Source organism: Leuciscus leuciscus (assembly GCF_965113295.1).
Source record: "Leuciscus leuciscus genome assembly, chromosome: 9".
Taxonomy (NCBI): Eukaryota; Metazoa; Chordata; class Actinopteri; order Cypriniformes; family Leuciscidae; genus Leuciscus; species Leuciscus leuciscus.
Genome location: NC_138733.1, coordinates 43,483,480 through 43,497,965, shown reverse-complemented (window position 1 = coordinate 43,497,965; position 14,486 = coordinate 43,483,480). Strand labels below are relative to the sequence as shown.

Here is a 14,486-nt window from a genome sequence, read left to right as displayed (position 1 = left end):
AAGACACGAAGATCAGATGTGAGATAAATTACTTACTGTAATGTCATCAACATCATGTGCATTTTCAGATCTGTTGTCAGAGGAATCCTGATCCAGGTTCTGCTGTGTGAGAATAAAGTCTTAGAGGAAGTGCTTTCAGTGAAATAGTCAAACATAGAAAACAGTAGATTAGTAGTAGTAGTAGATATTAGTAGATTACTTACAGTAATCCCACCACCATCATGTGTGTCTTCTGAGCCACTGTCAGAGTCGTGGTCAGAGGAATCCAGGTTCTGCTGTGTAAGAATAGCAATTGCAATTAGGTTAATGTTATCTGATTTGTCCTTACCCAATTCAGACAACAAAACTTTGCTTTAACTGATATTTACTGAGAAGCACACACACAAAAAAAAACATCATTTTGGAATATTTTTGAAAATGGAAATATAGTGTTTTGGAAAAGAACTCTTCCTGTATGTATGTATATATATATATATATATTCTGCTGGTGTATGTTTGATATGCATTATAATTAGGCTGTATTTCATATATCAATATTTAATAAATCCTAGCAAAAAAATGTACTCAAAGGAACTCTCTTAAAAAAGGGAGGACGATAAGTGTCCAATGCTGACCACCTGCAAAGTGGATGGCAAGATAAGATTTTTCCACCAAATGCCTCAAATGGAGGGCTTTCCAATTATCCCACTCAACATCTGGTCTGACCCAGGACTACTTATTTGCTCAATTTTCTTAACAGATAGTAATCAAGAAGGATTACATTTCAATTAACTGGTTATAAAATGTGGCCATTTAGTGCAGCATACTGTCTAATGTCTACAAAACACACACAAAAGGTCATGTTCATGACTCACCGTTTCCTGGTTTGACTGATGCATGTTGATGGCCTCAGTCAGTTTCCTGCGATAAGAATGAAAAAATGTCCTTATTTTAAATAATATCTATTGTCAGAGGCTGTCCAGGGCGTAGGGTGTGGTAAGCACTTTTTAATTTACAATTTAATTTACTTAAAAACTATAATTTCGTTATTTTATTTCGTGACATACTCAAACTCAGCTTGTACTGAATCGTTTCAGAGACTTTGACATGTTTCCCAAATGACAGAATAATATCTGAAATTTCACTCACCAAAGCGACATTATCATAGTCACTTAAAGGGATAGTTCACTTTAAAATTGAAAATTCTGACATCATATACTCACCCTCATGTTGTTTCAAACCTGTATGAATTTATTTCTTCTGCTGAACAGAAAGGAAGATATTTAGAAGAATATCAGTAACCAGACAGTTTCTGTCCCATTGACTTCCATAGCATTCCTACAGGTTTGAAACTCATACAGGTTTGAAACAACATGAGGGTGAGGATAACAGCATTTTCATTTTAAAGTGAACTATCCCTTTAAAGGTAGGGTAGGTAGGAATTTTATAAAAAACTTTTTTCCAAATTTGTTTAAACTTTCTCTATATATCAATACATAATTAAAATGTTAGTACTCTGAAAAAAAAGAGTATAAAAATCGAGTGACTCTAGACCGTTTAATCTGCATTAAACACAGCTCATTATTTCCATTCGGGACGAAACAAAGGATTGGCTTAGGCGACTGTCACTCTCTCGCAACCATGGCAACCACCCTTTTGCCACACAGGATCTGCCCACTTGCGCGCACCCGTTTGATTTGAGGAATTCAAGAGGCACGGAACCTAGGAATAGCAAAACAATGGCAGAGAAAGAGCAATCAAAATTCACATTACCGGCATATGCAGTTAGCGAAGGCAAACAAGGCAAAAAAGGAAGACAGTACTAGAAAAGGTAATGAACAAAAAGTCTTTGGATAAACAAAGAAATAAAACGCGTGTCAATATCCTCGGACCCTAGTTGCACGGCCTCTTGCACGACCTCCTCTGCTTCGCCCTCGACCCCGGACCTGTCCTCGAGCTGACGATGCGGTACTTGTCTCTGGAGTGTAGTCCTCATCAAGAGTCAACAATGTTTTCATCATGGAAACTCTTACATGCAGAACACTATATGTTATGAATCTTACACGAAATTCATCTTCATCACAGTGTAACTGATGGTAATGGAAAAACGTGTATCATGCAACCTGTTTTTAGCTTTGCCTTATAGATATAACTAGCTCGTTAGCGAATCAAAAAATATATATTTTAAACTTTACCAATATCAATATGCTAGCTTGATAGTGAGTACTAAAATACATCTTATTTGTTTATATTCATAATGATAAAGTTCAATTTTTTTATTACATGTGATTCTGACATGATGTCACTGCATGCACTGCGCTCCTCTCCGCTCGTCTCAGGTAAATAATGCGTCTTCAGCTCAGCTGTCGGAGTCGCGCGTTCATGTGTTTTGGGAGCGTGGCTTTGGAAGGAGCCCAGAAGGGAGGGGGTGGAGTGAATGGAAATAATGAGCTGTCTTTAAAACAGTCGTGAGAGGTCCTAACTGAGTAACGTGTGCATCAGATACCTGTGTGTGTGTGTGTGTGTGTTAACAGGGGCTTCATGCAAGATACCTGTCCTAACTGAGTAACGTGTGCATCAGATACCTGTGTGTGTGTGTGTGTGTGTGTGTGTGTGTGTGTGTGTGTGTGTGTGTGTGTGTGTGTGTGTGTGTGTGTTAACAGGGGCTTCATGCAAGATACCTGTCCTAACTGAGTAACATGTGCATCAGATACCTGTGTGTGTGTGTGTGTGTGTGTGTGTGTTAACAGGGGCTTCATGCAAGATACCTGTCCTAACTGAGTAACGTGTGCATCAGATACCTGTGTGTGTGTTTACAGGGCTTGTGTAAGAATGTTTTTATGCAAAATTCATCCTTCACTTTAATTAGCTCGCAGACTTTACACAAGTTCTTAGAGAATTTCAAATAAAATGTATATTCTAATAGACATATTAGACTAGAATATACAGATTTAATTTGAAATTCTCTATTAGAATAAATTTTTTATTTGACATTATCTTAGAACTTGTGTAAAGTCTAGAGTTAAACCTAGGTTTTTACTAATTTACTTTTACAAACTTTTCTACTGCCATCTAAAGACAACATACTGACAACTATTTGTTCATACTCAACTTTATTAAAAAAGAAAATATCAAATATTGACAGCAAGCAGAACCAGGCAGGACTTCAACTTTTGGATGTCTCTGGACACATTCTTTACAGGATCGTCTGATGTACTATCTCCCACACCATCACCTTCCGTATGACTGGAATGTCACACTATATGAAGAGAACGATCATGTACAGACAAACTTTGATCATGGATTTTGACCCAAATTAAAAGCTTTTGAAGATTTATCAGTGAGTGATATAGTTGCTAAGGTGTTCCATGTTAGTCCTAAGTTTTGAGTGAGGTATAAACTAGTGTGTTAGTGGATAGATATGGTTATTTATATGGTTATTGATAAAGTCAAACAAGTGTTAAAAATAAAGTTTGTGAGAAATATAAATATTGTAGCTTGATCATGTACCTGTCTGAAAGTAAGTGGCTTTCCTTGAGAAAGGAAGTCTGCATATTTGCAGATAAACACACCACAGTCATTTCCATTTGTCTGTTTGGGAATTGCCTAGAAACAAGTATAACGGTTAATAAAAGGACACAGTTTAAAGAAATTTTGTATAACTTCTTATATGAGGGTATGCATACGTTGGTTCTCATTCGGCCGATGGTCCATCTGGAAGCCTCAAAGCAGCAGGCTTTTTTGATTTTGTTTTCCTCCATGAGGTATTTCCTGTCAATTAATCACACATCAGACATGTATACAAGCCTTGAAAGCAGTTTGAGGTTTGCAATTGGACATAACTTACAACAATATGTGACAGATGTCATCATGTCTCTGACCCATGGAGTCATAGCACTGGATGGTCTGGGATTTGAAATCAATTACCTGGTGATAAGCAAATGGAGTTTTTTTTTTAAATAGTGAAAAAGTATATACACCATTCTTATACTTTTAATAGTGTATAGATATGGAAAAACAATGTGTTACAAAGGCATTGCTATTCAGAAATGACTTACAGCCAAAGCCCAGTGCAAGCCAAGGTGCAAAGGAACAAGAACAAGATCACAGAGGAAGAGATCCACTGTTTTTGTCCATTTCTTCACTGCTGCATGGCCTGCAAAATGTCCGTCACTACTCAGAAGCTTTGGGTAGAAAAATGTGCTCAAACATACACTTTAATGCCTTCCTGCTGTTCATTGCTCCTCTTCATTATCAGAGACAAATAGAAGTTGATAACCTTGAAAACATAAGAGTAAAAATAATCATAATACACATATCCCTGACGGCCAACATTAGAGCTTTTTAAAATGCTCAGATTAATCAGACCAATGCCAATATTTAAAGAAATCAGAGATTGTTGTGTTGATGTCTGTGGGATTTTAATGCAAACAAGCAAAACAGTGATAGATATACAACAAAGATTATTAGCTACAATATTATTAGTACCATTCATCCCAAAAAATACATTTATATTTATTGAACGATAAAAAGCATGACAAGTTAACTAAAATAATTATGCTGGATGAGGTCAATGTGAATGTACCCAATTACAAGACTGTGAATGAGACAGAAGTAATTTAATCTATTCATCAAAAGTGATGTACCTAACTGAGATGGTAGTTGGTCAGAGGGGAGGGGTTAAAAAGTAAGCGAAATTTGCGCAGTCATCAAGCAAGTAGTTCCATTTGATTCATTATGAACATAAATATTTACTTTTTTGAGAAAGAAAGTGTACTGGATAAATAAGGTCAGATTTAATCTTACTGTATGTTCACTTACACTCTTACCATGTCATTGAGCCAGGAACCCTCCTCCAGGGTTGCCAGGTCGCTCTGTCTGATGCATAGTTTGAAAGCTGTGCTTATCACCATGTTTGGGTCATCTTGTTTCAGAATATGTCTCACCTCTGATGCCATGTCCTAAAAAAATGCAACGTACATAGCTCAAAGAATTTACTCAGTGGACAGATGTTATTGACAGAACATTTTATTTCACAATCATATTCTCACCTGTGTTAACCTAGGTAAGTTTTCACCATGGTTCACAAGATTGTCAGAGTGTATCAGTGTGGAAGCTTTCCTGGTTTCTTCCACAGAGACCTCCACACCACATGACTGAGGAGAAAAATCACAAACAACTTACATTTCAACCATTAATAGCAGATTCATTAATAGTATATAGTAACTGTATATTGCCTGGAGCGGGTCTTTGTCCATCTCTGTCGTCTTAGATTTGTTATGGAAATGGCCATCACCTGATAAGGAAATAAACAGAATATGAAAAAGGAATAAAAAGCATAGAGATATTTTCAACAATGAACTTTAAAAAGGTTGGCAAATGCCAAGACAAGTCATATGTACTATACACCAAGTTGACAGGTCAACAAAACAGGAAATAAAATAGTACATAATTTACAAAAATAAATTGCACAGTAATGCTACAGGATCAAAACATTTTTATTAGATTTTATATACAACATTTAATTGTAATATAACAAACCTTCATTAGCAACTGCCATCGCTCTCATTTTGCGTTTTCTGACAGTTTTTTGTTTGGCCTTCTTACAGCGACTTGGTAAAGCCCGAAGGTTTTGCTTGACAGTTTCTCGCTGCTGGAGAACCAGGCCATGATCCTTAGGTAAACTGTCTTTGAGTGTTTTACAAAGCTCATGAACAACACAAGATGCATTCTGAATTGCCTCCTTGTCAGTGCACATATATGACACATCATGTAACTGTTTGAGCTCTTCGCACAAGCGCTGCTGATCTGCTCCTACACCAGTTGACTGTGGCTCACTGTTGTGTGTCTGTTTACTTTGGTAAGGAAAAGGACTAACACAAAAGTCACTAAAGAAGTCTTCTTGAGTGCTGTTCTCAGTGATTGGTGGATTTGTTAGAGCAACACTGAAATCCAGAGTTATATATGGGCTTTGACAATAGACTGGGCTAAGGTCTCCCCATGTTTTGTCAGAGTGGCTAAAAACAGCGAAGAAATGCTTGCATGGTAAGAACGTTGTTTTGAAGAGGACACATTCACAAGATGGGTACCGTTCCGAGTCTCCAAGGTCTACTCTGTACCATGCAGAGGTGGTCTCACTCTTCACCTTGAAAGATTCCTTTCCAAGTACCTCGACATGCTCTTTTGTATAGATGGAAGCTGCTTGGATGCTATTTAAGCAATGTTTGACAAAACTCCTGGGTCTGTCTCTCAGGAACATTGGCACATCTGGATTGTATGCTTTGCATTCACTACTGTAGATGAAGTTGAGTCTCCTGTAGGATAGCAACTGTTCAGGGATGAAATCACATATCATAGTTTCAAGCAGAGATGTAAGACTTCCTGTTCCAGAAAATTTGAGGTAGAAGCTCTTCAATGATTTATTGAGAGCCTCAACTCCATTGTTGGTGGTCACTGCCACAGAGAATCCTTGTGGCACAAAGGCCCTACACCACCGCTGAAAAAGAAAAGAACATATTACTTTGATAAAGGTAGTCGAAGCAGAAAGAACGGAACATTACACCCAGTCTATACTGGATGCATAAAAGCGAATATCCTAAACAGTCCAGACAGTGGGAAAAATAGATTGAGGCATCTATTTCCTAGACTCAGCAGAACTACCATAATCAAGTGTAGACTGAATCAGTGATGAAGATGACTTGCTTTTGTTGTGTCTATCTGGTGTTGACGGCGTAATAATTTTAGAGAAAACTAAATGCTGGCCTGTCCCTTTTATACCAATCTAAATGTACTGTACAACAATTGAACACGGAACATGTCCAGTGCAGTACCTCACCTCCCGAATACATAGCCACCTTGTATCAACATAATGTCTGACTTCAAATGACTTCTTGTAAACATTGCTCTCCTTCAGTCTGTCAACCTCCCTATCACATGAAGATTCACTTGGGGCACTAGCTATCTCACGCAGATGGCCAAGTAGTTCACTTTGCTCAGAGAGGGACAACTTGTTCTTGGCTGCCAGAAAGAGAGTATATGGGATATTAAACACTGTAAAAAATAGGAATTACCTATACGTTTCAGATGACTAATTAACAGTACAAATTAAATGCAAATTAATAAAACTAAGAAAACAATGTAATACACTATTGAAAGTATTTTCAAAGATGTTTTTGAAAAACTCAAATGTAAATTTAAGGATGTATTGGTTTACTTATAATGAAATGTACATCACCACATATCCAGGATTATAATGAAAAACAAAGACTATAATGGAATTCTGGTATATATAAAAAGAATGATAGTAATAATTCACTTCAGCTGGACTGTACCTTGTCTAGTCCATCGTATCCAAGCTTGCTCATGATGGAATGAGCATAGATACTTCTGTGCATTTGGAAATGTATGGTCCAGAGCTTGATATTCCTGTTGTGAATAATCAAGCATGAAGTACTTTGGCTCCCAATGCAGGTTCCACTGTTTCAGGATGGTAAGAGCTTCAGCTATCGCTGTGGTTGTCTCGTTTTCACATATAAACTCAGCAACCGGTTTGTAGCCAACATTAGTCCGAACAACAACCAGAAACAGGGGCAAAGCATATTTGGTAGTTCTGTAGGTGGCATCAAGTAGGACCATATCTCCATAACGCTTAAGTAAATGCTGCTGTTGTATGTTCTGATGAATAAACAAGAATGTTTCTTGTGATGTGGTCATCTCCGGTGTGTGTATCTCCTCAAAATCAGAGTCTTCAGTGACTGGAAATCCACTTCTTTGTGCATTCACTTCAACATGAATTTCTGTCTGTCTGTAGTTCTCTGTGCACTGCCTAAAGAAAAACTGGGCACCTGAATCTGTTAGTTTCCATTCATCAATTTTCTTTTCCAGTTGAAGTTGATCAAAGCCAGAGTATTTTCCAGCAAGTAAGGCCTGGTGCACATGGTTTTGAATAACATGGCTTGATGGGTAGTATGATGGGTCCTGTGGGTGTGGTAGAACACTTCCCATGCAAGAAAGCTCTTTCTGGACAAAGGTTTTCAGAACCTTCTTCAGGAAAGGGACAGAGGTCATTCCAAGTGAAACAGATTCATGTATTTTGTCACGCACCCCTTGATGGATCTTATTTGAGAAATGACAGTTTTCTGAAGTGTTGTGCTTTTTGTGTGCTTCTTCCAAAGGTATTTTGACATGTATTACTTCAGAAGTGACAGTGGGGTTCTCTTTTATTGACTCCATAAGCCTCTTTATAGCTGCATGTTTTTCACTTCTAGAACTTTTGTCACCAACAGCAAAGTTGTCATATCTGCCAAGAACAACATACCATAATGAGTATCTGTCTGAAAAATATCCAGTTAAGTAGTCCCATGTATTAGGTTGCAAAACTTTACCTTTATAATGGTAATAAAGTTATAAATATTAAATGAGTGCATTTAAATGAGCCATGACAGTTACATTTACCTTAGTATATATCTGACATATAGTTTTGCTGGGCAATCAACTTTCTTGCTGCTTTGAATGTGAAATCTTCTTCTGCTGATATATTCATGTTCAGTATGCTGCAGATTGAAAGACTAATTATTTCTTTATCACTACATTTCTAGGGCCAGGCAAAAATAGTAGTAATACAAAAATAGATATGCCTACAATTTTGTCTAAAGGTAAATGAAAGCATTAAGCCCCGATGAAGTAGTGTTTTACATATCATTTAGAATAGCTAGGGGGCACTTAGTCTTTAAAACAGTCGTGAGAGGTCTACAGACACTCGATGAATCTTCAAAAGCTTTTAATTTGGGTCAAAATCCATGATCAAAGTTTGTCTGTACATGATCGTTCTCTTCATATAGTGTGACATTCCAGTCATACGGAAGGTGATGGTGTGGGAGATAGTACATCAGACGATCCTGTAAAGAATGTGTCCAGAGACATCCAAAAGTTGAAGTCCTGCCTGGTTCTGCTTGCTGTCAATATTTGATATTTTCTTTTTTAATAAAGTTGAGTATGAACAAATAGTTGTCAGTATGTTGTCTTTAGATGGCAGTAGAAAAGTTTGTAAAAGTAAATTAGTAAAAACCTAGGTTTAACTCTAGACTTTACACAAGTTCTAAGATAATGTCAAATAAAAAAATTATTCTAATAGAGAATTTCAAATTAAATCTGTATATTCTAGTCTAATATGTCTTAGAATATACATTTTATTTGAAATTCTCTAAGAACTTGTGTAAAGTCTGCGAGCTAATTAAAGTGAAGGATGAATTTTGCATAAAAACATTCTTACACAAGCCCTGTAAACACACACACACACACACACACACACACACACACACACACACACACACACACACACACACACACACAGGTATCTGACGCACACGTTACTCAGTTAGGACAGGTATCTTGCATGAAGCCCCTGTAAACACACACACACACACACACACACACACACACACACACACACACACACACACACACACACACACACACACACACACACACACAGCTATCTGATGCACATGTTACTCAGTTAGGACAGGTATCTTGCATGAAGCCCCTGTAAACACACACACAGGTATCTGATGCACATGTTACTCAGTTAGGACAGGTATCTTGCATGAAGCCCCTGTTAACACACACACACACACACACACACACACACACACACACACACACACACACACACACACACACACACAGGTATCTGATGCACACGTTACTCAGTTAGGACAGGTATCTTGCATGAAGCCCCTGTAAACACACACACACACACACACACACACACACACACACACACACACACACACACACACACACACACACACACACACAGGTATCTGATGCACATGTTACTCAGTTAGGACAGGTATCTCGCATGAAGCCCCTGTAAACACACACACACACACACACACACACAGGTATCTGATGCACATGTTACTCAGTTAGGACAGGTATCTCGCATGAAGCCCCTGTAAACACACACACACACACACACACACACACACACACAGGTATCTGATGCACATGTTACTCAGTTAGGACAGGTATCTCGCATGAAGCCCCTGTAAACACACACACACACACACACACACACAGGTATCTGATGCACATGTTACTCAGTTAGGACAGGTATCTTGCATGAAGCCCCTGTAAACACACACACACACACACACACACACACACACACACACACACACACACACACACACACACACACACACACACACACACACACACAGGTATCTGATGCACATGTTACTCAGTTAGGACAGGTATCTCGCATGAAGCCCCTGTAAACACACACACACACACACACACACACACACACACACACACACACACACACACACAGGTATCTGATGCACGTTACTCAGTTAGGACAGGTATCTCGCATGAAGCCCCTGTAAACACACACACACACACACACACACACACACACACACACACACACACACACACACACACAGGTATCTGATGCACGTTACTCAGTTAGGACAGGTATCTCGCATGAAGCCCCTGTAAACACACACACACACACACACACACACACACACACACACACACACACACACACACACACACACAGGTATCTCGCATGAAGCCCCTGTAAACACACACACACAGGTATCTGACGCACACGTGTCGTGGAAATTAATTTCATGACTTTAAATAATAATTGGAAGACAGCTGGAAATTTCAAAAGTTATAAAAGATCTTTATTTCTTGCAAGAAAGGCTGTTCACCCATCAGTCAGAGTCTGATAAGAGAAGCGCGCCGACTTCTCCTTTTTGCCCAGCTTATATACAGAAAACCTATCACACTTATTCTAACACCCCTTTATGCACACACACTTACACACATATGTCATTAAAAACAATTGAGTATATCTTTTCCAATGCAACACCTTTGCTCTTAGTGCAAGCGAGCTTATCTGTATTTAGAAAGAACAAACTGTCCTTTCTGTAAATATCATTTTGACCTTGTTCTTCAGCAGTAAGGAAGATGATATGCAACTTGCAGTTTCTTTAACACCATGTATGGTATTAGCTGGCTAGAATAAAAATTTCCATTACACACGTTAGGACAGGTATCTTGCATGAAGCCCCTGTAAACACACACACACACACACACACACACACACACACACACACACACACACACACACACACACACACAGGTATCTGACGCACACGTTACTCAGTTAGGACAGGTATCTTGCATGAAGCCCCTGTAAACACACACACACACACACACACAGGTATCTGACGCACACGTTACTCAGTTAGGACAGGTATCTTGCATGAAGCCCCTGTAAACACACACACACACACACACACAGGTATCTGACGCACACGTTACTCAGTTAGGACAGGTATCTCGCATGAAGCCCCTGTAAACACACACACACACACACACACAGGTATCTGACGCACACGTTACTCAGTTAGGACAGGTATCTTGCATGAAGCCCCTGTAAACACACACACACACACACACACACACACACACACACACACACACACACACACACACACACACACACACACACACACACACACACACACACACAGGTATCTGATGCACACGTTACTCAGTTAGGACAGGTATCTCGCATGAAGCCCCTGTAAACACACACACACACACACACACAGGTATCTGACGCACACGTTACTCAGTTAGGACAGGTATCTTGCATGAAGCCCCTGTAAACACACACACACACACACACACACACACACACACACACACAGGTATCTGATGCACATGTTACTCAGTTAGGACAGGTATCTCGCATGAAGCCCCTGTAAACACACACACACACACACACACACACACACACACACACACAGGTATCTGATGCACACGTTACTCAGTTAGGACAGGTATCTCGCATGAAGCCCCTGTAAACACACACACACACACACACACACACACACACACACAGGTATCTGGTGCACGTTACTCAGTTAGTAACATTACAGGTAACGCTATCACGTAAAACCACTCCTTACATTTGAATCCTATTGCATCTTTTACAAAACCGTTTGCCTCTTGATCATAATAAAAGCTCAAAAATAGTTACCGAATTCGCTGTTTTGTTCTTGATTGTCCATGGCTGTTTAATGTCGACCAGTCTGCTCTTCATCGTCCTTCAGTTTGGTCTCCAATTTGAAAGTGCGCGGGAAGAAGGCACTATATTCTGCGCATGTGCGATGACCTGCAAATTATTATATTTTTTTTTGGAAAGGGGTGTGATGGCCGCACCCTCGGAAACGCCCCGTGTGCGTCGCGGTACTGAAACCCCTGTACTTTAGTGAATCCCACCACTTTGCTGCTTGCACGACTTATGCGCATGCGCAGATGATAATCCTGTTTACGACACTGCACGATCCCACGCTTGCGCACCTTTGCACCGCGCGAATATTGCGCATGCGCATAACCACCGCTACTCTGAGTCTGTACGTACGTGCCTCAGCGGTGAGAGGAGAAAAAAAAGATGAAGTTTGCGCTAGTGAGCTGGTCAAAGGGGAAGGATAAAGATGCTCTCAGTATAGTCCCCGTAAATTGGATCGTAGACTTCGATCCTGAAAACTCTAAAAAGGAGTATCTTATCGAGTGCCGCAGCATGGGTGGCAAGAGGCCTACTAATGGGTGGCCGGTTGAAACAGCACACATTTTGCAGTTGGCAGGCAAGTACAGTGCTTTTTATGTATATATATATATTTATTTTTTTACTTGGTTAGTCATGAAACATTATTGATAGCAATTATCCTGTTGAGGTTTTGCATTATTGGCCAAGTAACGTTCGCTGTAGGCTATTAGCTAGCTTCGCTGTAGGCTATTAGCTAGCTTCGGGACAGTGACGAGCTAGCTAACGGCCGTCACGTAAGTCCCGCGCTAAATTTGAACTTTTAGCTAGCTAAGGGCCATAGTCACACGAATATGAATTTTTATTTAGGAGTGAAACATTAATTAAACACTTACTTTAAAAGTCCTAAATTGAAGATTGTCAGCTAATATTTGGGTTAATAAGAATACTTAACTGTCAACATTGTCAGATAACATTGTACAGTGAAAATCAGTTTAGCGGCTGTACATGACAGCAAAATTTAACATGTGTGGAACAGACTAAACTTTTTTATAAGTTTAGTCTGTTCATTTTAACAGATGTTAAATTTTGCAGGGGGAAAACAATACAAAAAACTGTAAAAACAGCACAAAATTTGACAGTAAAATACAGTATTTGATGTAACGTAAGCCACAGTTTTGTTTCTAGGCATTCAATTCTGTCTTGCTACTATTTCTTACTAACAGAAAAGGAGTCTACACTTAAAGGGACTATGTGTAGGAATTACCCCCATCTAGCGGTGAAATTGTATTTTGCATTCAAACGAATTGTGCTCTCCAGCGCCTCGCGTTTTTAAATGCGCGTTGCAACTACGGCAGCCGATATGTACCAAAAAGCTTTGACAGGATGTCTTCTAATAGCACTTCGTCGAGTTTTCCTTCAAGTGAACAGGTTTGTTATTTCAAACAAACCGCAACATGACACAACGAACAAAAGAATGTTACAGTATGAATTACTGACTGTGAAAAACATGAACTATTATAATTAGTAGTTATGCCTTCTTTATTCATTATATTTTCTGAATTACGTGCATTGTTGTTAGATATCATCATCAGATGATTCAACTGTAGGAAGAGGTAGAGGTAGAGGTAGAGGTAGAGGTAGAGGACAGAGAGGCAGTGGATCAGTGGGATCTAGGTGAGGAGGTGGACGACGAGGAAGAGGAGGAGAGCGAGAGTCAATAGCACGACGACAAAGATGCCCCGCAGCTACAAGAGACGATCTCGATAGAATTGAAAATTTCCAAAGGCAGAGAAGAGAAGCGACCGAGGTTTGTATAATTTATGTCTAGCAATAGCAATGAATTTGAATTCTCTGTACAATCCTTTACACGTAGCAAAATAATCACAGCTTGAGCTCATTTATTGTTTATGAAAAATAAGATTTATAGAAAATGTTACAGAGAACAATGTTTTCTTTTGCACACAAATAAAGTTTTATTTGGTCAACATTAAAACATGAGATCCCTGAAATGCCTCCCGTTTAATATACTGCAAAACATGTTGTTTAACCTTGTGACTATAGGTGTATCTAATACCTACATTTACATCGAATGGACTAACCCTATTTTATTTCCTATTATTTATTCAGAGACTTCTGCAGAATATGAGTCTTGAGGATCACATACACCTCACAGGTAGACTTGTTGGAGAGGCAGCCGGGTCTGGTCTTTGATGTATTGATGGAGCATCAGCAAAGACATGGTGTCCCTACATCTGCGGAGGAACCGGGGGTACCTTGGTGTACCTGTAGCCACTGCAGAGACATGCCGACGGACAGGGAGCGGAAATGCTGTGGACAAGACCCTGCCCACTGTGTGAGCCTCCTTCCACATTTTACACAATAGTGCCTGGATGAGGGATATCTGCGGATACATAGGCAGTACCGGGAG

General features: G+C 39.4%; 2 protein-coding genes across 6 annotated transcripts in view; both read right to left on the bottom strand.

The window, feature by feature from the left end:
* Positions 1-14,486, bottom strand: part of LOC309505708 (uncharacterized protein) — a 59,580-nt gene that overhangs the window by 3,023 nt on the left and 42,071 nt on the right. For 2 of the 5 annotated variants that reach the window (XM_082179165.1, XM_082179167.1), the window contains exons 3-4: positions 204-275; positions 37-102 (exon numbers count right to left, since the gene is read on the bottom strand). In XM_082179165.1, the coding sequence (XP_082035291.1) occupies positions 37-102; positions 204-275 (138 nt within the window). The remainder of the gene's footprint in view (positions 1-36; positions 103-203; positions 276-14,486) is intronic. The other 3 variants (XM_082179166.1, XM_082179168.1, XM_082179169.1) reach the window with 3 other exon arrangements.
* On the bottom strand, positions 2,780-8,647 carry LOC309505703 (uncharacterized protein). Its single transcript, XM_082179160.1, has 11 exons — positions 8,434-8,647; positions 7,311-8,278; positions 5,521-6,475; positions 5,217-5,275; positions 5,031-5,135; positions 4,809-4,940; positions 4,038-4,258; positions 3,827-3,906; positions 3,666-3,750; positions 3,490-3,585; positions 2,780-3,238 (listed from the first exon to the last, which is right to left on the bottom strand). Exons 2-7 carry the CDS (start codon positions 7,371-7,373, stop codon positions 4,184-4,186), a joined length of 1,389 nt encoding a protein of 462 aa, XP_082035286.1. The 5' UTR covers positions 7,374-8,278; positions 8,434-8,647; the 3' UTR covers positions 2,780-3,238; positions 3,490-3,585; positions 3,666-3,750; positions 3,827-3,906; positions 4,038-4,183.

Bases quoted from the DNA above. Each gene is read 5' to 3' on its own strand.
- LOC309505703 (XM_082179160.1), bottom strand. From the start codon at position 7,373: ATGCACAGAAGTATCTATGCTCATTCCATCATGAGCAAGCTTGGATAC. The intron at 6,476-7,310 runs GTACAGTCCAGC...TTTCTTTTTCAG, and splicing joins GATACGATGGACTAGACAAG to CGGTGGTGTAGGGCCTTTGT. The intron at 5,276-5,520 runs GTTTGTTATATT...TTTCCTTATCAG, and splicing joins GATGGCAGTTGCTAATGAAG to GTGATGGCCATTTCCATAAC.